The sequence below is a fragment of the Agelaius phoeniceus genome, chromosome 6 (genome assembly GCF_051311805.1).
Source record: "Agelaius phoeniceus isolate bAgePho1 chromosome 6, bAgePho1.hap1, whole genome shotgun sequence".
In the NCBI taxonomy this organism is placed as follows: domain Eukaryota; kingdom Metazoa; phylum Chordata; class Aves; order Passeriformes; family Icteridae; genus Agelaius; species Agelaius phoeniceus.
In genome coordinates this window covers 30,073,747-30,101,236 of record NC_135270.1, presented here as the reverse complement: position 1 = coordinate 30,101,236, position 27,490 = coordinate 30,073,747, and the positions used below count along the sequence as shown (strand labels likewise).

At 43.7% G+C, this 27,490-nt stretch overlaps 1 protein-coding gene and 1 long non-coding RNA gene across 8 annotated transcripts in view; both read left to right on the top strand.

Annotated features, from left to right (window-relative positions):
- LOC129121980 (uncharacterized) overlaps positions 1–14,393 on the top strand; it is a 30,165-nt gene extending 15,772 nt beyond the window's left edge. Inside the window, exons 5-6 of the long non-coding RNA XR_013182796.1 lie at positions 13,544–13,741; positions 14,156–14,393. This is a non-coding gene — a long non-coding RNA (uncharacterized LOC129121980). The remainder of the gene's footprint in view (positions 1–13,543; positions 13,742–14,155) is intronic.
- A 522-nt stretch (positions 14,394–14,915) lies between these two features.
- SMOC1 (SPARC related modular calcium binding 1) overlaps positions 14,916–27,490 on the top strand; it is a 128,867-nt gene continuing 116,292 nt past the window's right edge. For 2 of the 7 annotated variants that reach the window (XM_077180284.1, XM_077180282.1), the window contains exon 1: positions 14,923–15,210. In XM_077180284.1, the coding sequence (XP_077036399.1) occupies positions 15,106–15,210 (105 nt within the window). In that variant the 5' untranslated portion in view covers positions 14,923–15,105. Of the gene's footprint in view, positions 15,211–27,490 lie in introns of all 7 variants that reach the window. The other 5 variants (XM_077180287.1, XM_077180285.1, XM_054635525.2 and 2 more) reach the window with 5 other exon arrangements.

Genomic DNA, 27,490 nt, shown 5'->3' with positions numbered 1-27,490 from the left:
GGGATGTGACGTGGAAAGCTGAATGTGAGAGGGAATTGTGAGAAGCTGGCAAAACTGGATTGCCATTAAGCCCAGTGATATCTAGATTAATAAGAAATAATGGCACAGGCTTCATGCAGTACAAGCCTACAGAAAGGCCATGTTGAGTTGTGTTAGTTCAGGCGTGGAGGAGATGGGGCTAAGGGAAGGTCAGTAATTTGCAAGCAGTGAAAATGGGACAGCTGAATAAAGTAAGGATGTGTGTCCCCAGTCAGTGGTGTTAAGACCATAGCTCTAGCTTGAAATTTTACAGAATCCTCACACCAGGTGTTTAACATGGTGCTGCACGTGAAATATGCTCCTGTGGTAACAAATTGCCCTTTCTTGTGAGGCTGTCCAATTAGTGCAGAGGTTCTCAGGCTTCATGAGAAATCACAGCAAGGAGGGAAGTTTAGAAGCCATAGAGGGATGGATGTACCCCTTCTTGAGGCAGTTCTGCTGTTGTCAGTGGTACCAAACATGGGGTCTGGGCCTGGCCACGGTGATGAGGAAAGGGCTGGGCTCCGGGGCACTGCTGTGATTTTTGTAAAGGTGCTGGTTGGGTTGTGGTGCAGGTGGGAAGATCTGCTGCCCTTCTAGGCTGCAGAAACTCTTGAATATAAGCTCGTTGGGACTGTGAGTGGAGTGATGGATTTACCTACAAAAATCTGAACTGTTTACATTAGAATTCCTGATGCTAGTCCCAAGATATTGTTAGTTCATGTTGCTCTTCTTCTTAGTGCATCTTCCTCACATCAGGTGCCCTTTTTCAGACCTATTAGCTTATTGATAAAGACCCCCAGGCATCCTGGGCCATGACTACTGATCCATCCCACTGGTTAACCAGGGGAACAGCTCTGATCTAAAAGCAGATGTAGCTGAAAATCAGCTTGGTTGCCTGACTTTTCTATGTGAGAATGTAGCTTGATGTGACAAAAGGAGATATACTCTTCTCCCAAATCAAGGCAACAATATTGAAAAATCCTAATAACTGTGGGGAAAAAAATCTCTGAGGTGGCAAAAGGGATGTTGCTTAAAATGAAATAAAGACTTAACTGGATAAATAGTTCAAATTGTATAGAATTCTTAATGGTGGCTCATTTGCCCAGCTCTGCTAAAAGTCCCCAGCTTTCTCTTGCTTTCTCATAAACACTTCTACAATTGATACTGGTTATCATATGTGATGAATTTGACAATATACTAAGTCCAGCTTTGCACATGTTTCTGCGCTGTGAGAGAGCAGTCAGCAAAAAAAATTGTCTGCTTTCAGCCCTCTGGCAGTGCCTTGGCAACACTGGCGTTTTCCAAAGTGCTGGTAGATACAGAATCTAAGTAACTTATTTTCCTTGTAGTGAGGCTAGAGCAAAAGGTGCCTTCAGAAGAGGTTACAGCAGGGGGCAAGGAATCAGGAGCTCTAGAGTGAGATGGCCAGTCTGCCCTAGGAAAAAAGACCTGAAGCTCTGGGTGCATAGGGCTAGGACCAGGCAAGGACAAACTCTGGATCTGCCAGGGAATGGAGACTTGGGAACATTGAGAAAAGGCTGCAAGGGTGAATCCACTGCTTAATATTTGGGCCATGAGAGATATCTCACAGCTTAGTCTCTGTGGGGTCATTCATCACCTTTTCTTAGCTGGTACTTACAAGTAGTGCTGGTCTGGCAGCAGCACAGAAATACAGTGATATGGCAACACCGATACAGAGAAATTCTGAAAAGCACAGACTCTGCTGATTTGTGGGTGATCTGAGGTATAATTAAATGTTGTAGAGGTTAAAGAAAAGATGCATTTCTCTCAAGCTGGAGATGGGTTGACTGATTTCAGTAAAATAAGTCTGTATGAAGCATTCAGTAAATGTTCAGATGAAATACTTTCTGAGTAACTTGCTTTTTTCTGACAAGTTTTTGAAGTCTGCATTTATAACTTCTGCTGGGAGTGCTTGCAGAGCTTTTAAGCATCACTTCACAGAAAGGCTTGTTGCATATTTTCTATTTCCTAATCAGTGGCTACACTAAGGCAGAGGAGACGCAATACTGATTTCTCAGTGCAAATGGTTTTCCTGGAAAATATTTCTCTTGGGTGTAGACCATGAGTTTGAAGGTAAACAAGGCACCTTATTTAGTTCCAATAGTTTAACTGTATTAATTGGACTGAAAACCAAAATCTTAGCTGTTACACAGTGGTGAATGGCTGCTAATGCCATCTGCTCTGGAACAGGCACCAAATAGGGATGCTCAATCTGTCTGTCCAGCGAGTGAAAGCTAATCCCCTGCCCTGCTAAGCCCTGTCCTCTGGCTGGGGTGGTCTGACTGGTGGCATAGTCAGAAACAAAGGGTTTGGTTCATTGCTGGCTCCAGCTGCAGTGGTCAAGCATAGGGCTGCTTGACCAATGCTCCCAGACACGTGAATCGTGTGTCTTATTATCCATTTCTGTGTTCCTTGACCTCTTTCTTTACCACCCCTGCATCTCCATTTCTGTTCCTCAATTCAGAGAGACAACCTATCTAGTTTTCCCTTGTAGTCCTGGTTTTGCCATATATCCATTTTTGAGTTTTCTACTTCTGATACTGCTAACCAGGCTGTCTCAGACTTATATGCTGTTGCAGGTATGGCTACCAGGCATGCTGGCCTGGCAAGGCCCCATTTCCCAGAATGTCCCCAGTGCTCCACTCCAGCTATCTTGTGGTTCAGCTGTTGCTCACACACGTTCCCCGTAACCACACGAGGGATCCAGCCAGCACCACCTGCACCCTTTGCCAGCTCCTCATAATATTCCCTCTCACATTCAGCTTTCCACGTCACATCCACTTTCTTGCTTGTTAACTTCCAGACTCTTTCCAGGTAGCTGAACCTCAGGCCATGGTCCAGCTGGCAGTTTGGTGCCTATGATGTTAGCCCCATCCTCCCACCTGCAGAGTTATTGTTTGCTTGTAAATGACCCATACGAAGACTATTAATATATTTATTGGATGACATAAATCAACTTGTTACTGAAAAGTCTTGCCCTTTTGAGGATATATGACAAGAAAGCTAAGGCGGGGGTCCTGTATGAGCAGTTGTATGTTCTGCTTTCCAGCTAATGCCAAAAGCCAGGACTGTTTAATAACAAAGCAGACTCAAAGAAGGTGGTCGTGAAATGTTTGTGGATGTCCTTGCGTTTTCCTTGGCAAGTCTATGGTATCACCTCTAGTACCCTGAGGGTGGTGAAGCGATTCAGCTTGGTTGTTTCTTTCACACCTTCAAGAATGTGTGAGGTGTCATTTTGGATCTGCTAAGCAATGCTGGATGCTGCCCAAACAAAATTGCTGGCCATGGGAACAGTTGAAGTCCTTATGAGGGAGGCTTGGGGGAGAGGGTGCGAAAGCAGCCAATGGCAAAAGCACCCATGAGGTGTTTGCCTGTGTCTCTGCCGTTCCCTCAGCACTCCAATTTTGCACCTCTGCTGAGCCCCAGTGGAACCAGTACCTTCTGCCCAGACAAGGGCAGGGAGAAGTGCTCTCCATTCAGGGGTGCTGTGTGAGCTGAAGCACCTGCAGCCACACTGCTTGCTCCCAAGAGAGACAACTGCTGCAGCTCTGCTCTCACCCTCCTGCCATCTACCTGCTTACCTCCAGCTGGCAGCCATAGACCTCTGCTGGGCACTGCTGGGCTCTTTATGCCCTGGAGGTTGGCATGCCTGGGGAAAGATCCTTTATGAGATGGACTGTCATGCGTCTTGGACATGAGGACTGCAAAATTTGTAATAAGGTAAAGAACTTGTTGTGAGCCACAAATGAGTAGGTAACCCACACCGGAGGGGAATGGGTCTACCTTAGTTTTCTGCCTTGAAAACTAAGTCAGATTATCCTAGCTGTGAGTGCCCATTAGATTTGTATCCATCCATAGGCTTCAAATAGATTGCAGCAACATCACTGCTTAAATCTTCATGTTGCAGACTAAATTCCTACTGGATTAAGCCTATTAGTGAATATGAGCTCTTTATGCACAAACAGCCTGTTTGACCTCTGTTTGCATGGCAAGATTTTGGCCTGTAACTATTTCCCAAATATGTTGGGCTACTGTGCATCCTAGGTAATAACAACATAATTTATATTACCTACTTTAAAAAGCCAGAGAAATTGGATTTTTTTAAGAGAATGTAATGTTTAGAGAGAGAGTAAGACACTAAAAGATCTGAAAATATCTCATAATAAAAATGCACAGAAAGCTCTTTTAACCACACCAAAGAGTCTCATTCTCTCCATATTTTGAGCACCTTTGTCTTCCTTTGCATATATAAAAGGTGAAGTATTTGGCTAGTTCCCAGCCAAGACTGCACACCCAGGATTCCACCCAGCTTCTCCACTCCAATCATGCACACAGTTTTACCTGTTTTGCCAATGAAGGAGCTGGTGGGCTGTGCAGTCTTGGCTGGTGCCAATGCTCTGCCTCAAAAATTTTAGTGGTTAGGTGTTGGTGGCCGCACTCTGGGATGGCTGCAAAAAGTTTGGCTGAAAATGTTTTCTGAAAAATGTACGAGGATCAGTCCTCTGACAGCATATACATTTCTGCTCTACCAACTAAACTTCCTGAAGAATCAACCTTTTCCTTGATGCATGGTGCCTGGGAATGTATCTCCATCTTTGGGTCACGTTCAGGAGACATTATTACTGCGGGCAATGAGACAGGACATTTTACAGCAGGCCTGATGGCTTGCATATGTATTTATCAGTGCCAGCATCTGGCTCAGCTGGTAGCGCCAGACCTGAGACAGCCCCATGGGTGCCCCTACCAGTGATGTCCTATCTGGGCTTTTTGGAGCTCAGAAGGGACTTAGAGGTTGATTCAGGTATCAGAGGGTCAACCCACCATTAGTAAAAACAGATGTTTTGCACATATAAGTGGGGAGTGGCTGTCTCTCTGGGGGAGGGCAGCTCCACCACTGGGTAGCTGGCACATGAACAAACCCTTTGTGTACCTCGAAGGCAAAGCAAGGCCTGTGGTTCTAATATAATGCCTGACCAAAGGCTTGTTTTAGTAAATGGAGAATACTCTGAAAGCTTTGTTGTAGGCCTGAGGCAAAAATAGCACATGCTTTGGGGAGGACATGCACAGGCCAGAAGCAATGGAGGTTTTTCACAAGAGTGGGGCAGGTCCTGTGCTGCCAGCGAGTCCCTGCACCCACATGGGTATTGTCACTAAGTAGGTTTGTGGAAGAGAAATCTCTTTGGCTATGCTGGAATTATGTGGGAGTGTATTCCTCCTGCAACCTGGGAGCATTTCTGAAGAGTTTCACGGACTGTGTGGATCAGGAAGAGACTCTGTAATGAACACATTAGAGATCTACAAGTTCTGAGGAGACCATAGGTGTGCCCCCCAGGAGGTCTGTTCTTTCAGTCAAGTGGCACATTCTGTGAGGACTCTCTTTTCTAAGGAGCAGCCTTTGGCAGAGGTGCCATATGCATGGGGCTCTGGCATCCACCTGCCGTGCTGCAAAAGCAGGTGTGTGTATTTGGGAGGCATTTCTACACACACAGAGCAGGGTCTTTGTACACAAATGTATATGTCTGTCTCTTATGTGGCTGTGTTCCTTTGAACTGATCCAGTATCACACTGAATTGAATGGGAGGTGGGTAAACCCTACAAGCCTACTCATGGGAGTACCAATTTGCATGAGCACATCCTTGTTTTGAAGTAGACTACTGTTCTCAGCAGATTGCAGCCTTTTCCCCTTCTCCTTTTGTATTTTTCAGTATGAAAATACTGAATATACTTTGCCTTTCTGAGGTGTTCCTTGCAATACAAAAACACATCTTTGTCAGTGCTTTATGCAGCCCTAACACCTGAGGAAGCAAATGGCAAGCACTGGAGACTGATGGTGCTCAGTACATTCCTGAGAAGTCATCTTGATCAGCCCCATAAGCTGTGTTCTCTCTTCCTGCTCTCCACTTTATCCCCAGTGTGTATTACACTTGCCCCAGCTTTGCAGAGATAATTTGCACTCTCCTAGTTCATTAGCTGCTACCCCCTCCTGTCCATGGGCAAAAAAAAGCCCTTACTGTTCAAAAGAACACATGCAGCAATCATTAATGCTGACCCTAATTGTGCCAATTCAAACCACTCAATAGCTCTAATTAAAACCTCTCTTGTGCAGGGCACTGAACAGTAACAAAACTGTCACCCTGAACAATCAAATCATGGAGCTAAGAAATTTTTTTGCCCCTGTTGTTCAAATGTTGTTGCTGCTGTCGGAAGGGTCATCTGAAGGGATTAAGTATGGGGCTTTTGTAGCCTGCAAAGTTGGTGGGAGTAGGCGGGGGAATATCTAAACCCAACCAATATCTTTTGGTCACAGTTTGAAATCAGAAGACGCCAACTTTTTTCCAGGTCTCCTTTCATCCACTTTACCCGCCCCCATACAGCAAGCAACACCTGCAAAGTAGACAGGCTGTTGGTTATGAGACACATGGACACCACAAGTCAACTTAAACATCTGCAAAGGAGGGGGTGAGGGGGAAGCCCAGGCGTTCCTATCCCTACAACCTTGTTTCTCAGGGTCCCTGACTACACTTTCCTGTGTGCCATAAATAACTCTGCAATTACATTAATTGGTTGCATATTTGTTGACACAGGGGTGGACAAGGGTAGGTTATGGTGGGAGGATTTTTTGCTTTCAGTGCAATTTTATACTACTTTCTTCAGATGTGCTTTAATCCCCACTTTCCCTACCCCCATTATTTAGAGTTCTCATGTCTTTCAGAATAACTTTATAAGCATGTGGGTGGGAGGGGGGAGCAGGAAAAAAAAGAGCGTTAAAATTAATTTGATGGCACCCATGCACACACATCTGTTCTGCTGTGTTTCCTAGCAAAGTCTATCAATCAAAAAGAAAAGGTTGATATGTATCACAGTGGGATATTTCAAAAAGCTGGATGCAAACAATTGTGTGCTGGAAGGTTTTATTCTGCACTGAGTTTCTGACAGGAATCAAAAGATCAAAATGGTGTGCACATATGCCTATATTTTATTTTGTATTTCTCATTTTTTAAGAAGGTGGTGAAATTAATGGAGCAATAGAGTTAACTACAAAAATTCCAGTCTTGGTATCTTTCTGTTCATTGTTGTGTGTGTTCTGAAGCCCAAACCTGGGATCACAGGTAGGAGCCTGACAGTGCTGCAAGCACTTTTGTATCTGTGCTTCTATTTTAGATCATTACAGGAACACATGCTAGCTATGCTATGTGGTTCTGGGTTCAAACCACCATCTCAGAGTACTTGGTATGGGGTACTTCACTGAGTCTTTCCTTCCAGTGCCTCCTTGGCTTGCTTTCTTTTGCTAGTAGTAATCAGAGCTGCAGTGAGAAAGTTCATGGCATGTTGTGTTTCATCTTTCCTCCTTTTTTCTCTTCTTAGCTGCTGTCCCAGCTGAGAAGTAGGGAGTAGGATGACACCATAGAGCGCTGGCAGTCTGCCTCTTCAAACACGCTGAGCACTTTGTTAGAAACCACCTTGGTTGTTTCTTGTTCTGACTGCTGGGCTGTGCTGTGTGCTGTTAAAACATTGCCTCATCTCAGCAGTGAGGCCATTTCATTTAGTTATGGATTAAACAGCCCATACTTAGAGTACAGCTTGACTCAGCCTTTAAGCATTTAGCCTTGGTTAGTGACGAAGCACAAAATCTTGATGTATAAAGACGTATTCTATATGTATAGAAGTAACAGGACAAAACCCAAGAATGTTTTTAAAACATTTTGAGGTGAACAGTCTCTTCTTGTGCAAACTCTTTGCAAACTTGGCCATATGAGCAGATAGGTTCAGGATATGTTCTGTTTTCACCAGTTTGCCTCAGACCCTGTGAGTACTAGTCTGGAGTCACTAGGAGGACCACACTCTTCTAAAAAGGGCTGTGTTGCACTGTGATGTGTGATGGCCCACTTCTGCCTTTGTGCCACCACTGAGTGGTAATGCAACACTCTGTAGTTTTCAATAGCAATGTGCTCTTACAACGGGTGAAGAGAAATGGGTGACACTACTATATGGCATTCAAATGAGTGACAAATGACACTACGATATGGCATTTCAGAGCAAGGTCCCTTCATCAGCAGCACTGGAGGGAAGAAACCAGAGCTCTTTGACAGTTTTGCTGTATGTTGGGGGGCAACGGGGCATAGCAAACATGGTTTATACTTCTTTACACTTGCTCAAGAAGGGGAAATAAGGCACAGAGAGGGTTTTTTGACCAGCTCTATGTGCTTTCAGACAAGCTGAGAACAAATCCTGAGACCCTAGTATCTTGTCTAGCATCTGGAAAGCAGCAGCTCTTTTTCTGAGCTGATTCTTGCCTGTGTTCATATAGGAAGATCTGTGTGTCTCTATTATCTGTTGAGCTGAGGATAGGGGATTTCTGCAAAATAGACTCCAGTGTAGATTCCCACTGCTTTCTGTACAGATCTCCCATGGTTGTGTCTGCCCTTCTGTCTCATTCCTTGCCCCCATTTTCTAGGCAGCAATGCTGAAGTCTGTCCTCTTGACTAAGCTGTTGCACTTTAATTTTCAACAGGCCCCTATTGCTCTTGCACCTTGTGTGTGGTCTTTGAACGCTATGTGGCTCAGCAGCTGGGAATAGTGAGTGGGTGGGCAATTTAAAACAGAAAAGACTCTGTATCAGCACACGGCTGAGGTTTGAACTCTGCTCAGCTTTGGATACTTGTAGCTGGTTCTCAGGGCTGTGATTTAAGTGCTGTTTTGCTGGTGTCAGTGTGAAACTTAAATCAGTGCTAAGAAACTGGTAGGGAAGAAAAAACAAACTTTGCTTGTCCGATAACAAGTGTTACTCTTGGCCCTGATGAAAAATTGTGGGATCAGGGCATCTTAGAATGAACATCATTCTGCTATTTCGTCACCATTTTGCCTCCGCAACTGAGAACACAAAGAGTGCCTAATTTGATATCAGGACTTCTTTGCTGGAATATATTTCTGAGCTGTTTCATGCAATTTAGAACATAAATCTGATTCTGAGTTTCCTGAAGATACGGACTGCTAATGGAGAGAGGCAGATGAGGGGTGTGCTAACCCGTGAGACAAAATACTTCACTGCATTCATCTGAGCGTTTCTGCGAGAAAAGGTAAATGTGCTCAAGCAACAAAATATAGCCCCAATATCATAACTTTTTGAATTCACTGGGCCTGGTCCTCAGTTGCTTCCTTCTCCTTTTTGTTGTTGTCTGTGCTGGTGGAGGATCACATGGAAGGGAGGTTAGGCAAGAGACCTTGCCTTCCATGAGCCCTGGCCTGATTCCCACACACACTTCTTTTGCACTTTTGATGGTGAGCCCACTTGGCATGGGCAGAGAGTTCTCATGTATGGGGGATCCACCAGCTGCTCTCCTTCACATTTGCAGCCCAGAGTACCAAGTCCTCAAAAAATTTCAGTGCAGAGGTTGTTTTTTCCCCACCCACTTTCCATCTATCCCACCCAGGTAGACAGGATGAGCAGAAGGAATCCTTGACTTGATAAGATTGATAAATGAAGTTGGAACAGATCTCTTTTCTGGAGTCCATATGGAGTCCAACCCAACTTCAAACTCATAGCTGACAAAATAAAAAAAAAAAATTGGCAGGTTGTTAAGTACTTTTAAAGATTCTAAAGGTTAAAGATATGGTCGATTGGCATTCTGTTTAGAGCCTGGAGTGATGTTATATTTGCTTTACAGAATTCAAAGGAGTGCACAATTTACGTTAGAAATCTATTAGATAGATATTGGGAAGAGTCATTCAATTTTCCAGTGCTACATATATACCCATCATTTACGACCACTGCAGCGGGCCCCATATTGATTTTTAGCATTATAGCCTATAATTTGCAAAACATGAGTAAGAGTAAAAACGCCAAACAATGAGATTATCCTTGTTTTCAAAGAGCTGGCAGATTACAGACTAACTTCAGCTATGTGATTGTAGTGGTTCCACCCTTAAAAATAGGTATGTGCTGAAGTACCATGAAAAAATATACTGAAGATCAAATGAGCTTTACTGCCTCTTTACTACATTTTGGACTTTACTGCATTCCTTTCTTTTTGGTTTCATTTTGTTCTGTTTTCATAGTAATACTGGGGTATGGCCAACAGTCTCTTCCCATGATGGAATAATATAGGTGCATGAAGGTATGACTGGGTTATTAGGATCAGATGGATGGGCACTAGTGAGAGGTGAGGGTCTGGCAGTGGTGGGAACTAATCAGGACTACTAGCAACTCTTTGGGAAACCAAAGTAGCACAGCCAGGACCAATACAATTTAATATACTTTCTAGAGAAAAAGTCTGAACAGAATTTCTGTATGAAGTATAATGAATGAAGTGGCAGACTCTAAATGGATTTCATGGGAAAAGGTTTGAAATCCTGTAATATTTTTGACAAAGCTTTTCATTCAAGTATAAGTGAATATTCTGCAAAGAGCTTCCAGGATGAAAAGCCCAATAAGACACTTATTTTTTACTAACAGGTTTTCTGTTTCATTCAAGCATATATATGTATTTATGCATACATATAATTGGCTTCCATAAAAAGCTGAGCCTCTCTTTTTTTGACATAATCCAGCAAATACACCCCAGAACATGCTGAACACCCCAAAGCAATGTATCTCTGCTTCTTAAAAAGTGTGAATATTTTGCAGTTAGCAGCAACTGACTGTTATTCCATCATGGGAAGAGGTGGTTTGCCATACACCAGTATTATTATGAAAACAAAAAAGAAAGGAATGCAGTAAAGTGCCAGATGTAGTAAAAAGCTGTGTTGACAGTGGGGTGACACTGTAAAATTGTTGTATGCTGTGATTTGAAACTTTTTGAACCCAATGATGTCTGATTTCCACCCTCATAATCAGTGAGTCAAACTTAGCCCCCGCCCCCCACTCCCCTAACTCTACCTATGTCTGGGAAACTGGGGAAATGGTATTCCACCTCATTTTAGGGTGACTGAAGAGTGATTGCTATTCTTCATAGGGTCATGAATGTGCTCAGCTGTGGCTTTTCAGTCTTTACTCTGGACTGACCAAACTTGCCTCTAGATGGAGATTTGCAGGTGTCAGCATGGTAGAAAAGGTTCTGCTACTACAGGTTCTCGGTAATTAAGACCTGGCAGCAATGGATAATTCTCTGATTAAATGGTCCAAATGATTCAATGGGCACAAAGTTAAAAAAACAAACAACCCCCAAACAAACAAACAAACCAACAAAAAGCTCTAAATTCTGCATTGTTACAATCCACAAAAACAAATCTTACAGCAAATTTCCCATGTTCTTCTCTGCCTCTTTTTAAATTGTGACAAGAAGTGACATCTAAACCTCTTGCAGGAGTGATTGTAGCATCTACTGACTTAAAAAAGAACCTCTAATAGTAAATTAGTCCCTAAAAGCAATTACTTCATATTTGGAGGCTGCAGATTATTTTCTATTGAAAGTTGAATAATCATTTCTACTAAACATGTGCAAGAGGGGATTCGTGCCCTGATGAAAACTGTGGCAGATAAATCCCATGATGGTTCTGAGTGCCAATACTGTTTAAAAGAGGACAGTGATCTTCTGAAACTTGTTTGAGGACAAGACAAGTAGAAGCAGAGGCAAATAATCAAAGCAATCAAACAGTTCTCCCTGAACAGCTGTCAAGACCACCAATATACACGTCCTGTGCCATGAGTTTGTGGTGATGCACATGATATGCGAGCACCATGGCAACAAGATATTAATCAATACAGATGGGCACAGGTTGGGGTAAGTCTTCAGAGGTGCAAGTCGTAGGCTGGATCTCATGCACACAGCAAGCCCCAACGGCACCAGTTTCAGTGCTACCTTACCATCACTGCATAGCTGAATTCATTATGGCTCAACTTACATCTTCCTCTGAAGGATCCATGTGTTGGGTCTGGTATACAAATGCCTGGACGTGAAGAACAACTTCCCTCCCAGTTCTGTGTCCCTCTCTCTTTGTGGTTTTCAGTTACAGACTCTGGGCAAGTTTGCTAGGGAGACATCACTGATGGAAGTGGCACTGTGCCAGCAGTATTTGGCACTCTGAATGATGGCAGGGTTTTTCAGAAGAGTTCAAGTGACAAGATTAGGTGCCCAATTCCTCTTATGGTTGGTGAGTAGCCTTCTCTTGGCTCCTCAATATCTCTGTGATGCCACTGATGCCCAGTGCAGGCACTTCCTACTTGCCAGCAACATGAGACAAACAACAGACAATTTAATGGCCCAAAACATTCTGTTTCTGTAGTTTATTCTATTTACCTAGATTTTTATTTGATGACACACCAGTAAAGTGCACCTATACAAACTAGAGTACCAGGCACAGTGTGCCAAAGAGTTAGACTCACATTTTCAGCTGTGAAAGTGACCACTGGAAAAGATCCATGTATTTTCTCTCTTAATAGTGTCTTTAAACAGAGCTTGGATATCCCTCCAGCCTCCTGAATGGTGACTTGCTGAGATTTTTGGGCTTGGAATAGCTCAGTAAAATTTAGGGGTGATACATAAGCCAGGCAATGAACTGTCTTCTGCACTAAGGCAGTTACTATCCACAAGGGAAATATTTCTCACTACACAGAAATGCCTGGCCATGGCTGGGAGTATGTGTGGCAAGGTTATGAACAGCTTTGACCATGAAGGGGTCAAAGGTTTCTGTAACTGGGAATTTCTGACCCTCTCTGGAACTTCCAGTTGGTGTTAAGGTGCTGCTGGTGTCAGAGCCTCATAGGCATTGGTGGAGAGGTTTCCAGTGTAGCTGGTATTCTCTATTAGGGATTAAGAAAGCAATTATTTTTTCATGGTGGTAACAAACCTCTAGCATAGAGATCCTGACATCCTTGTGTTTGTGTGTGAAAAATACACCAAAGAAAGGCATTCATGTTTAAAGTACAAGTGATAAAGAACACATGAAGGCAAAACACAAAATAGGTCAGATGCAAAAATCCCCCTACAAAACTGGAGAGGAGAATGTAGGCAAGTGTAATATTGTTATCTGGACTGGAATTTAATCAAAACTTAAGTATGAGGTGATGTGGTACTTGAGTGGCGGGATCACTGCCTCAACAAAACTGTACTAGATTCGGCCTGTCTTTTCAGAGATTCAGGCATGCACAGGTATAACTTGCCCAACCTCAACCAAGCTGATCCTGATATCCACAAGGACACTCATATTCAGATTTCCCAGCTCTTCCCCTCCTCTTCCTTTCAAGGTCTCTCTGCTTGTGTCATGTGGAATGGCATGCGTTCAGGTGTGGATCAGAGAGACTTTGAAATGGAAAATCAGAGGATACCACAGGCCATACTGTAGAAGAGCTGGCAAAGCTTAGAACCAGGCTGGCAGAGTGGTGAGGGTTAGGACTAAGGTAGGTTTGTATGGAGCGCTGTGTTTGGAGTCCCAGAGAAATCTGTAAGCCAAGAATAATGAATACTGGCAGAGCTCCCTGTGAGTAACAAACGGCTTATCCTGTCTAGGCTAATGACAAAATGTTACATATTGGCATTTTTGATTTTTTTTTTTTTTTTTTCAGGAAAAGAAAGATTAAAGCAACCGCTATACCTACCCACTCTGCTTTGCTCTGATAAGATGCCAGAATTACATGACTTCTACTGTGTAACAAGGTTCTTTGTGTGGGTGTAGCAGCCCCTCCCCATACCTAGCGGATACACTCCAGGGAATTTTTGCAAGTGTGATTATTGCCTCTTGTAAGGTCACTGAGTAAAGAAAGGTAATACATTGTGTGAAAAAATGTCATGTTTTGTGTGTTTCCATAAAAGCACCACAAAACAGTCCTACCTAAAGGTTATTATCACTATTATATGCACAGCAATGGCCTCCCATGCATATTACTCTGCAATATGTTGGGCCTCAGCCCTGCCCTACATCAAACTCAAACTGGTAATTTGAAAATTAAGGACTTGATGTAAATGCAAGCCAGTCTAGTTCACAAGATATCTCCATTGCTCAGTCCCTCTCTCAGGTAGAGGGCTTGGCATTACTCGCTGCCTCCAATGCTCAGGCCAACAGCTTGCTGCCATTGCAATGCCATGTACTGCTCCCTCTTTAGACATGCCTGTAGATGCTGAGCCTTGCTGGTAGATGTATCTCCATTTTCCCCTCTTCTCTTCCTTCTGCTCCACAGCTGCACTAACTTGCCCGTTGTATGACGATGCTCACTTTCTACCCAAACTTCCCATTACTAGGAGTGCCTGGTGCTGGGATGAACTGGGACCCACATGCAGTCTCTATGGGCTTGTCATCTCAAGAGGTACCAAACTTGGACTTGGGATATTTTCCCTTGTGCAATGTATTACTAAAGACCCAAACACATCACCTGCATGAGATTTGAAGGATTTGCTGGGCAATACAAAGCAATGGGCTCTGGGGCTACTTGTGCAGCTGGGAACCCAGAGGAAGATCTTCAGGGAGAGGTAGACTCTGTGGCTGTGGCTCGGCCATGCCTCGGCTCGGAGGTGACAGGAGGATCTGCTCTCCCTGAGACACGAGCTTGCTCCTGTGGCAGCCTTGGCCCCAGGACCAAATGAACACGGTTTGTGACCATGCGGTGGTTGCCTACGCCCAATTTACTTGCTCGCTAGCCGGCCCGCCTGCACGGCTCAGCTGTCACTGCCCCCGCCCGGGGCTGGGGCCGGCTATGCCCTGCACGGCTTTGGGGCGGGCGGCGCAGCCCGGCAGCTCCGCGGGGAGCGCTCGCCGCGCTGGCCGGCCGTACCCCGCGGCCCGCGGGGGCTGCCCGGCACCCGCACACACGCCCGACCGCCGCGGGCTCCAGGTGCCGCCGGGATCTCCAGGTGCCGCCGCGGGCACGGGGACGCCGCCCGCCCCGCGCCCTCCGCCGCCCGCCCGGTGGCGAGGGGCCGGGCGAGAGGCGGTGCGGCCCCGCCATTGGCGGCGGCCGCACGGCGATAGGCGCACGGCGCGGTCAGTGCCGGCCGGCCCCGCCCCGCCGCGGCTTTATAACGGGCATCCCCATGGCCGAGGCGGGGAACCTGCTGCCGCGGGACCGGTATCGTCGCACCGCCCCGGAGAGCCGCCTCTGGTGGCCGCAGAGCCGCGCTGCCCCGAGGGACGATGATGCCGCGGGCCTGGCGCAGCGCGGGGGCTCGCCCGTTCCTGCTGGCGCTGCTGCTGGTGCATCTGCCGCCGGCTCGCAGCCATCGATCCACGGGGCCCCGGGTAAGTGAGCTGGCCCGGGTAAGTGAGCGGGCGCGGCAGGTTGCAGCGCCCTGCCCCGGCCCGCCGCCCCCGCGCCCTGTCAGCGCCGCAGGTGGAGCCCCGGCCGCCGGGCAGCGCCCCCGGCCCCGCGACCCCTGGGCGCAGACCCTCGCCAGGGCCTGCCCCGCTCGCTTATTAAAAGCCGGGTATCGGCTGCGTGCGAGAAGTTCTTACACCGGTTATTAACTTGTTGGTATTTATTGCAGAAAAACACGGGAGGGGGGAGGTTGGCAGGCTCTGTTTTTATATTGCTTGACTTGCATTTAATATAGCCCCTGTTTCCAGCACATAGCTTTAGGACTTTTCTTCTTTTATGTTCTCAAGCAGGGATTAAATGAATCCTTCCAATAAAGCTAGATCCCTTCAGCCCAGGTTTCTCCCTGTAGGAGTCTAGCTCTGTTTTTTTTTAATCTGACAATGCCTGACTCTTGCTGGGGCTGTTCATTTCACTTACCAAACTATTACATTGCTCTGGGGGAGAACCCAACATTTTTCTAAATATGGTTCTCCCAGTGAGTGAGTGTTACCACTGCAGCATCATTACGGAGTAGCGTGAGAGTTTTCAATTATAAAGCTGCAAAACAGTAGCTGTTCTTCAGCCAATGCTGCTGCATAGCTCTGGGTAAGTGGAATAAACTTGCCACTCTGCAGGCTTGTTGGATGCATTGGCCATGTGCATTTTTGCACATCTAAATGCTATCTAAAATGCTTGAAGTGTAGTACCTAATTAACTTAGACCATAGTTAGGCAAGACTAGGAGTCTTTGAAATCCCTACTTGGCCAAAGTATTACAACAAGGGACTTGAGTGAAATGTTTTGGTTTTTTTTTTTTTTTTTTTTTCTTATGGAAGTGTTTGACCATGAAGGCTATTAAATGTTTCTCAGAGCTATGGAAAGCATACTACTGGCTGCACTGATGTTGTTGTGTTCAGCTGTTCTTTTATGGCCAGATGTGTAACAGCAACTGCTAGTTCTGATCTCACTAGTTCTAAGTCAGAACTGGTGTGTGCTGTAAATTACTGAGACCTGCTTTAAAAGATCGGGAAACACAGGGGGGTTATGCATATATCTTTATTACCTGATATCAGGCATAAACCTCAAGATCAGAGTGATTTCAAATAGAGAGGAAATTTAAAGGTGATAAGTAAGAGTCTTGCTGGGTAGCTAGGGTCTTCATCAGCACAAGTATCTAACCGCTTTAATGAAGCGCAATTGAAACAAAACAAAAAAAATCCTGATGGTAGTGCATGTTGTCCAATGAGCCTGTGTACCAAACAGTTTTCATATATACCATTTTTTGTACTGTACTTTACAAGGCAGTTTAATTGTTCCCTGTGCTATGTTGTCTTGGAGTGGGAGCTATTTCAGGGGAGTGGGAAACCAAATACAAAGAACTACTGATTTACTTTTTGCTTGAAGTAAGTACACTGACTTTGCTATTTCTTCCTTCATGACTGGGGAGAATATCAGCTGTGAACACTAACATCTGTAGTTCTGTTGGAAGATGTGCCTTAAAGTTTTAACCTAGTGTTTTAATTTATGAGTTCTTAAAAGGAAAGCTGTATATTTCCACAATGTCTTACTCATGAAATCTGTATTTTTGCCCCTCAAAGTGTCATGTGAAGGTGAAGAGTTTGGTTTGCTTGCTTGCAACCAGGTTGATTGATATAAGCCCCTGACCTTCATCTCTTGCAGCGATTAGACATTGCCCGTAAAGCTGTCATTAGTATAAATGTGGCATGCTTTAGGTTCCAATAAAAACAAAAATACTTTATTATTAATTTCTTAAATAATGACTACCAGGTTACGCCAATATGTATTTCTTGTGTGGACTTGCGATCAAGAGTGTATTCCTGTCAGGAAGTCTCCCTGGCCAGGTGTCAGTGCTGCAGTTCTGGGGATCTGCTCTTGTTCAAGTGCTAAGTGTGATACCTGCTCTTTTGCACTCTTTTCTGTATGGTAAGTACTAGAACTGTGATATTTGCAAGCTGAAACTCTTTTAAAGGTGAACAACAATTTTTAGTCCTACTCAGTGAATTCAGATGAGCAGCAATAATGCTTGAATCAAGTTCTAGATCTTCCTCCTTGCATTTCTCTTGCTACTGTAGTGTTCTAAGATAGGCAGCCAGTACTGTTACTAAATACATAAACAGAAGAGAATGGTTACTACTATTTGCAGAAAATGTTGAAAAACTGGAGATATCGAAGAGAAATAGGTATATCTACATCCCTTGGGCCAATAAGGGATGAAACTTTCAGATTGAGTTCAGGATAATTACTTGAATACCAAGGTAAATTAAAAATGCAGCTAGTACCTACAGGTCTGTTGGGGAACTTCTGGCTCTCAAAAGATGTATGAAGCTTGCTGTTTCTTGTTATAATGAAACTATGAGCAGTGATGTGAATTCCTTAGGCTTGGTGTCAGTGACTTGTAGGAAACATCTGGCTCTTGCATGTATGCTGTTGCCCAAAGACAGTTACTGACAACTGTCCCAAGTGAAGCCCCATAGGAAGTCTAATATCATGTCCTAGAAATGGGACAGGGCTGCTGTGTGACTTGTTTCCTTACTTGACAGACTCTAGTAAAGCTTCTGCTGTGTTACACAATCACCTGGTCACTTCTACTTTTGTAGCTCAAAAGAGCATCACGGGACTATACTTGAAAGATGTCTGTTTGAAGGATGCTACCTTCTGGAAAAAGATAATCAGGCTTTATTTGCTGTTCATTTTATCTTCCTGTGTGCCTCTTTCTCTCTGCTGGCATGAGATCTGGGGTGTGGGACAAGGCAGGTCTTGCTGTTTCTTGAACCCAAAGTGATAGATGGGGAGCTTGACCAGGTTGGCTCTTGCATCTCTCCTTGAACCCAAAGTGATAGATGGGGAGCTTGACCAGGTTGGCTCTTGCATCTCCTACTGTGTGGTGCATTTAAGCAGTACTTTTTCATAGCAGATTAAACAGATTGTGCCAAAAAGCTTTGTTTTCCTCCATCTGGACAATTAAGTGTGACCTTTGTTTTTTCTAGTTCAGGGAAAGATCTCTGTTGGCTCTCTGCTTTCTGAGTGAGAAAACTCCATAACTCCTGACCATTATGAACTTTATGTATGGCAGAGAACTGTTGGTGGCAGTAATGACAAATGCTAGCACAGAGGAAATGGTGGATGCTTGCAGAAGGCACACAATGAGACTGCAGCAGTCAAAAGATGTCCTACATTTTGGATGGGCTTGGATTTCTGGAAGACTGGGGACCTGCACCCCTCCAGTGACTTCAGAGGACAAAAAGATGATAGGAGGGGACAGGGTAGTCACTCTACCTCTTCCTATTTCATGCATGGAAATGTGTCATATCCTCTTCTGAAAGGCATGCTGATTGGAGATGAGGGAGGACCTTACAGTTCAGTGCCCTTAAAAAGGAAGGTAGTAAATAGCAAATTGTGATGCTACCAACAGATTCCAGTGCATAAATTGGAGTGCCACAGAGCACTGGGAATTTCCTGCTGCAGTTGACTACTAGCTAGAACACCAAAGAGTCTTGGTAAAAAGTGCTGAAAAGACTCCTGCAGCTTTGTTGTCCCCTCTGGGAGGAGGCAGCAGTGTTGCAGCTTATGCAGGAGTGGCACAAGGAGCGTGTTCTGCTCTGTGTTCACTGCAGCCCCACAGGAAGGGTTCCACAAAGCAGGTGTCTTTATGCTTACCAAAATTAGGAAGTTTGTGTTCTTTATGGTGGGAAGAAATTATGCAAGCATGTGTAATAAGAATATAAGGCAGAGAGCTTCATACATAGGAGGTCTAGAATAGAAAAATGAATGTTAGGATAGGTTTTCAATGACTGAATTTTGTTTCTTGTTTGAGATTAATTGCCATTCTACATTGCAAAGATCTACACTAGTAACTAGTGACTGAAGCACTTTAATGCTTTTAGATTTCTGTACCATTGGAGAGATTAATTTAATGACGAAACAGGTACCCAAAGGCAAGTCTTTAGAAAAGAGATAGGACAGATTTGTTGCTCTATGGCAAACAGATAACTTGTTTTGGTTGGGTGAGCGATGTTTTTTACCCAGGTGGAAACTAAAATTATATATGGAGCTATGTTGCTTATTTCTCCTTCTCCTTGCTCCTTTTAGACCTTTAATGTCAGCTGAGTTCATTTATGTGTACTAAAGAAACTGCTCTGACTTGTGTTTTTTAAACAGTATGCAACGCTGTTGAAGAACAGGATTAATTCTTGTGTAGAGAAGTATTAAACATTATGTTCCTGTTGGAACAGAAGGCCCTGTTCTAAACAGAAAAATACTGTAGGATTTTACTTGCTTTTTGTAGTCTTAGAGTTGGTGTTTTAACTGCCTGAGCTTCAGAGTTAGCTACAAGAATATTCCCACTCATGTTAATGAGCTGTGCTGTTAATGAAAGATTTCTGGCCAGCAAAAGATTGGGTACAGAAAAAGAAGCTGCTCATGTATTTTTGCTGGTGGTGGCAGCAAGCTCTGTAGCTGGTGGAACACCTACAATGATAACCTCTTGGACTAGTTTTCTACTTTCTAGCTCTAGTGTGCTAAGGTAATCTTCACAGTGCAGAGCAGATGCTCTCTTGGCTTCTTTCATTTCCAGATGGCCTGAAGCAATTGGTAAGATGACTGTAAACTCATTTCAGTAGTGTAGTAGCTCTAAAATATTAATACTGCTATTTAAATATCTTAGATGTTCTTATCCTGCCATCTCAAACTAATTGCGACATTACTATGTCAAAAAAACCCCAAACAAACAAAACCCCATTTGTCTCTCACTTGGCTGGTGAATCCCAGTTCTTCTGGTGCTGGCACATCTGACAGTGCAGTTAAGTGTTACACAATAAGCTTTATGCTAACATTAAAAGCTAAACATGGAAGCAATGCAGGTGGAACTAAAGCTGATCCCTGAAGGCTGCTGTGCTGACTGTCATACTTAAGCATCCTGTGTGACAGTGTGGTGGCTTCCTGTCAGAGTCCCCTGGCAGCTGCCATGATCTCTCTGGTACTGATGCACCGTCCAGGGACTTTGTGGCACAGCAGACCTTGAGCTGAGCTTGGTATGCCATGAGAGTAGTTTACTGCTTCGGTCCTCAGGTGATACTCTGGCAGAGTAGCAGCTGTTGTGACTTGAACTATGAAGCTTACAAGCTTCACTACTGTCATTGCATTGGTGGGACTCTAAGATTCCTATGCTCATTTGTGAGAAGCTCTTGTTTGTGTAGTTCTTGCTCTAACAGGGAAGGCTGCTATTGATGTGGGTGAATCTATTCCATGCTGGAGCTTTCTGGATAAGGTGGGAGGTTAGTTTGATACGTTTGCTTTTGCAGCGAAACTACCAGGATGTGATGGAAGTAATATGTAGCTGCCTGTCTCTTCTGACTGGCTCACATGAGCAGTCACAACTTGTGTTCAGCAGCTTATCTGTGAACCATGTGAAGCTTTCTGTGTGTGATGACTTTACTGCTTGTAGGTATGAGGAAGAAGTATTCTGGCACCAAAACCCTGACTAAGAATGCAACTCTCTGCTCTCTCTTTTTTTTTTTTTTTTTTTTTTTTTTTTTGTGTTGAGGGGAGGAGGCATTGTAGCTTTAGGAGAGTAACAACAGGAAAGCATAGCTAGTCACACCAGGGTGTAAAGTTTTATTCAGGACAGTGAAAACCACCCACCATACAAAAGAGTTCTTTGTATATTGCCTCATACAGGCTATCAGCAGCTGTTGAGCCTGAGAGCAGCTTTCCCAGGATAAGGCCTTACCTTGAAACCAGCCTCATGCCTCATATCCTGGATGCTTTTTCTCTTTATTAAAGTAGGTTCCTTATGCAACTTAGGCTCTTGTGGGATGCTGCAGTAACAATATTGATAATGTTAGCAATATTAATGGGTTTTAGAAAAGAGTCATCTGCTTCTTGGGTGAGGAAAACATTGCCTCATATAGTGGGCCTGCCCTCTGACCAATGCTATTTCTTAAAAAGTTGAGGTGACAAATATGGTTATTATGGTTTTCTACAAGAGCTGCTCCAAGGAAAGTCTGTGTTGTCTGAGTAGAAGGCCTTCATGCTGAAAGTGCAGTCCTACAGTGTTGCGGGTGACGATGGAGTAAACCGGCTTTGGTTTATGGAGGGATTCACTCTTTAGTCTGTGTGGCACTTCCAGGGTACCCTGGAGACTGGCCTGAGCCTGACTGGATGATGCCAAGGCATCGGCAGCAGCCTGGAATAACACCCTTGGTGGAGGGACCACCCTTGGTGGAAGGATGTCCTGTCTGTCTCACTGGAGATATTCAAGAACCGTGTGGATGCAATCCTGTGTCATGTGCTCTAAGAAGACCCTGCTTGAGCAGGGAGGTGGGACCAGATGAGCCACTGTGGTCCTTCCCAACTTGACCCACTCTGTGACTCTCAGATGTTTCTGTTCTGAGTGTGTCCTTAGAGCAGTGGCCTGGAAGGCCTCGTAAGCCTCCAACTGCCTGGGCTGTCAAACTCTTCACTGGTGGTCTCCCAGCTGTAGCCTGCTCAGAAGGATATGCCTGCATGTTGGGTTTGTGCATTTTTGCCTCCCACTGCCTTGTGGCTGGGCCAGCTGCTTTTGAGGGCCCACTGACAGAGGTTTTCATTTGGAGTGGCACGTACCTATGCAGCAGGCAAGTGAGTGGTAGGTGTGAAATGAGAACAAACTTAAGTACTTCCCCCCAAGGTCTGAGCCTAGAGATAGGAAAATAAAACCAGTTACTATAGTAACAGAGGCTGCATCATTAAGGGTTGGCTCAGGATTTTGGCAAGTAGAGTCTGGCAGTAAAGCCTAGACAAGCAACCCACCAGTGCTGCTGGCAGAGTCTTCATGCAGGTGGAGGAAGTCATACAGAAACTGGTGTGTGTAGGCAGATAACTTGCTCTGCCATGGGCACCTGGACTCCCCTCTTGGGCTGGCACTGGAGTTCTGTTACCTCTGGATGAAGTAAATGAATGAATGTGAGCAGGGCCCTGTACCTGAGTAACTGCTGCAGAGGACCATACTGCTCACTGCTTGAGTATAGACCCAGAGCATGTGCCAGGGCTCTGTAAACTGGGCCACTTTGCCCCATACACTGGAAGTGGCTAAGGGGAAGGAAGCTGACTGTTTGTGTGCAACATTCCTTCTGTGCAAGGCATAGACTATTGAGATTCTGTTCAATGAATCTGTTGGCATTGGCTCTGTAGGCTATGTGGCAGCCCTTGTCAGTCTGAAGTTAAATTTGATTCACTGCTATAAGAGCATTGGCCTAATAGATTTTTTTCTCTATTCTGAGTCTTGTGACAAACTAAAATAATGTAATTTTACCCTATTCAGAGTGGAAGAAGTGTGCTCTTTCTGTGCCACTGAGATGTTGATTAAAGATGGGGTTGAGAGGCTGAAAAAAGTGAGGGCTTTCTTATGGGAGGGCCTCTGATAGAGTTATAGTAAGGGGAAGGGAAGGTGTGTTGGGATAAGAAAGATGGAGAAGTAGGGCAGATGAAATAACTTGTTTTTCTAAGGTTTTTCTTGGCCACTGGTCTAGTTAATGATAGTTGGAATCATATCGAGAGGGAACTGCTGATCCTCAAATAGGGGGGAGAGGTTCCAAACACTTAGTGGGCAGATTCTGTTTCAGAGTTTCTCTTGGCCATCAGTCCTCTGTTACCATTGCTTGGGTTACAGACTAGAAGGAATGTGGAAAATGTTGTCCATCCCTTTCTCTTCCCTGTTTCATGACTGAGAATAATCATTTGAATTGCATAGGGACGCCATATTCTGCCTTTTGATGAGCAACTTCCACTAACTAAGCTGCGATATGTAGGCTTGTGATGCATGGAATAGAGCTTGTTCTATTATTCCATGGAGTCCTGAATAGTTGATTCACAACTTTTTCTTTTCTTATATAGAGAACCCAAAATATAAGATCACATGATCCTTCAGTTGTAAAGCTAATACTTTGGAGTTTGATGCTCCAACAAATTAAAACAATCCAATACAGCCTTAATGTAAAGGTAACTGTCTCAGATTCTGTGGCTGTTGTGGGTTGCACAAGAAGCAGTGTGACCACATATGGTATGGAGGGGGAGTGAACCAGGAATCAAACAGATAAGGAAGCATCCTTAGGTGAAAGCACCTGGTAGAGGTAGTGGTATCCTTTAATGTCCAGATGTGCATTATCCCTAGATCTTGCTTCTGTGTATACCATATACATGCTAGTAAGAAACATGTAGTATGGTAATCTTTTGTTGCAGCATTGACTACCTTGAGTAGTGTGAAGATTAAAGAACCTACTCCAGCTAGTACATCAAACCACTTCCCTTCCAATTTCTTTGAAGCAGATTTATATGCATTCTACACTGGGCTTAAACAAATACGTGGTGGAACTAGGTGCAAGTTAAGAACTAAAAAGCCAGAAGCTCTTGGGTGTAATTTCCAAGTAGAGGATATTAAATGAGTTGGAGTTTGTGGATACTAGCCAGATAAAGGGGTTTCTGTCTGAGCCAAGAAGCTGCTTCTGATTTGGGTTTAGTTACCATACAGAATGGTGGTAACTGTTGTTGGCTTCTGCCTGGAGTTTTGCATTTGGCTTATTCCTTTGCCCTTAAAAGTAAGCAGACAAGTGTTGCAAAAGTAGATAAGTTGTGTGCAAAATTAGTTTTTAAAAATGTGTATGCATCCAGAACACTAGAGTATTATCAACTCCAAACTTGTAGGCAAATGTGAGCTTTAATGTGTATGCATCTCAGGCTTAGTGGAAGCAAATTACTTTTAACATAGAAATCTGTGAGACTGGTATGTGTAAAATGAACAGTGGTGTTAATGCAATAATTTTTTTGCTCCGCAGTTCTAGGAGCAATCTAGAGCTAATCTAGGAGATTAGCTTGACTTCTTTCCCTTTCTGCGTCTTAACCTCAAAATATGTAAATCTAGAAGAACTTGATCCACCTTTTAAAATTAAAAGCAATACCAGTATCTGCAGCCAGGGCTTTGGAGTCCTGTCAGGTAAGGGATTGGGTGTAAGTGCTGCCATATCTTCCTGCTGTTGTAGTAAACTGTAGCCAGTTGGATTCTCAGTGCTTCATCTGGTGGTGGTATTTGCCCTCACTTAGCTGCAATGCATCTGAAATATGCCTGGAAATTAAGCTGAATTAAGCAGATGCAGAAATCTGTCTGACTACAGTTTTAACATAACTTCTGAAAGCGCTTGCCATGGGATAGGATTTCTTAAATGCACTGCACATATAGATGTCCAGGGGTTTAGTTTTTGATTGTAAGAGAAAACTTACAGTCTGGTGCTTCTGGCTGCTGTACCTGAAGGCCTCAGGTTATTCTAGAGGTGCTATCCTTTAGCTTTGTAGGTAGAAATCTGAAGTGATGGCCAAGTGACACTGCTTATCTGGATGGGTAATACCTCATGGTGTAATAAGGTATTTCAGTGGTGGCTGGTAGCTATGCTACCTGACATGTCTCATGCTCTCCATAAAGGGGGTGAACACTGAAGAATTTTGCAATGATTTTTTTATCAGGGTTGCTACACTAGCATTCCCCTGACTTGGTCAGTGTCTATGGGCTGTATTTCCTTCTTTATTATTGCTTAGGTGCGGAGAGAATTTTTACGAGCAGGGATTGTACCCCAACGTTTGAAAGTCAAAGCTGTCTGCTGTGGGCTTTATCTTGTTAGGTACACTGTAAAGCCAGGGATGTTCTGCTTCATAGAGTCAGGACATTCTTTCAATGGCAGTAACTGCTCTTGGACTCACTTTACTTTCCCAGTTTAAGCTTGAACTGTAGAAGGAGTAATAGTTTCAATTTCTACAGGCTTTTACAAAATGGACATAATTTGTGGGTGGTAGTGTATTAATGATTGTTAAATCCATTGTCTAGAAGTACAGGGAAGTATGTCAGCCCAAACTTTTTGTTTTGTGTGCTCATCTTCAGGAGTTTCCAGGGAGCTGAGTGTTCTCTTCATAGTGAACTAAGAAGGTGCTTTATGCTCCAACTTCGTGGTGCTTTTCTTTTTCTAAATTAAGGGCTCATACATTGAGGTAGTGTAGTTGTCTTTGAAGTAAGCTGGATGTTACTAGTTGTAGCTGTTGAAGACTTAAGTTTTCCAAGGCTGTCAGGTTTTGTTCTCTCCTCAGTTCCCCTGAAGTAACAAATGTATTAGTAGAAAAAAATTGTGCTCTGCTGGATTTGACCACCTAAGCTACTACCTTTCTTAAAATGTGAAGTTGTTAAAATCTAACTGTTGGAGCTCTCTTGACCTTCCCAGCTCACCTATTAGTCATGTATATCCTGAAAAATCAGGATTAAATTTAAGGTGGCTGATAGAGCTTTAAATAACTGGAAAAGGTAAATGTTTGCCATTTTGTTACTAAAATAGGGTGTCTCTTAAGGGTGAATAGGACAGGGAGTGGAAAGCAATCCGTGTGAAACTTCAGCTTTTCTTGTCTTCCTCTTCAGTTGTCAGTGAGGCTATATAAATTTCAGGATTTTTGTTGTGAACAATAGATACCTAAAGAAGTTCCAAACTAGCTGGGTTGTGAAGAGAAGTTGATCTTTTCTTTACCACAAAAGTGCTTCTTCACCTGAAGCGCTTTGGCAGCAGTATTGGAGCTGAAACTAGCTGTTGATCATTAGCATACTGCAGTGTATGTTTTGCAGATTTCTAATCTGGATTTGAATGCGCCCATAGGATGGAGCATCCTAACTCATTTGCACTGTTTTGTAAAATCTCTTGGTGTGTAAACAGATACGATGTGTAGATGTTAGCTTTTATCCTAGGAGGATGAAGCTATCCTGGTTTGTGTGTATGTGGTTCTTGCTGAAAGTAATTAAAAAAAAAAGTCAGTTCCAACTTCCAAATCGAGTTTTGCCTGTGTAATTAACTTAAGAAGAACATAGTATATCTTCTAGAACACTAGGAGCTTTTTAATGCTGAAACTGGAACTGAGTGGGAGGAAAAAATTTACCACACTTGAATAAATTTAAGCATTCCTAAAACCTGTCCCTCAACGTTTTTGGATTTTGCCCAGTTGTATGAAAAGTATATTTTGAGCCCAAAGATTTGAGAATCAGATCCAGCTTGAATAGCTGATGTCATAAGCAAACTAAGTTTCTAAGTTTCCTGTTGGAACTCTAAGAATTTACCTAAAAGTCCTCAAGTTTTGGTTCTAGTTCTGTTGGCAAACAAAACCAAACTTGTTTCCACAGTTGCTTCACATAATTGAGGGACTTTTTCCCCGGCCCCTGCTGAAGTGCCAGAATTGGGGAAGAGTTCAGCAGTAGAACCTCATGCAATATGAAGACAAAGATTTGATAAAAAAAAATCAAGCAACAGTGTGCTCTTAAGTGAATGACAGTTCGAAATAAAAAGTTTAACTTCAACTCTAGGCAAGTTTTTCTCTGTAGCAAAGAATCGTGAACTACAGAGGCATAGCTCTTTCTTCCCCCCATGTTTAAAAAAGGTAGGTATTTTACCATAGAAACTGTTCTTGCTGTTAAACTTCAAACCTTCTCAGGTATCCCATGCAACTCTTAGCTCTTTATCGCTTTTGTTAAGGAAATTTCCACATCTGACCTTAAGTGGAAAGCTTCTACTATAACTACTTCCAAGTTAGCCTGCCCATTAATGTTACCTACAGAATAGCTTCTGACTAGCTTTTCCTTTGTCTAGACTCCTGTCAAATCTGCTTCATTCCCTCTTAAGATATGTACTCCCTGGGTGTGCCTCTGTTCAGGCAGGACAACAGGAGTGGGAGAACAATTCTGAACTTGGTAGTTTTTGCTGAATTGTGCCTGAAGCCTTCCTCCTGGTAAAGGTGTGTCCAATTTCAGGAATTCATGCTTTTCTTTGGAATCACTGGGGCAAGTAAATCAAGTTAAACTACACATATATTCCACTTGACATGTTTTCCTTCAGTTTGTTCAGCATTGATAAACTCACTTATAAAGCTATAACCAACCTTTCAGGGCAATGATTAAGTGTTGCATGTCAGAGCAAAAGCTAAAAATTACTTTCACTTCTTTCTTTGTCTTTACCTTTTATGAAACTGTGGAGAATATAAGCCCTTGTATTCAGGAAGTGCCAGAAGGCTGATTATAGACGTGATGAGGTCACCTCAGATTAAGAGGACAAAATAGGGTGTTATCTTTGGCTTGTCTCTGGTTAGTATTTATTAGAAAGCAAACCTAGGGGTTACCACAAACAGCCTAAGCCAAGCATGTCAGTTCTTCACT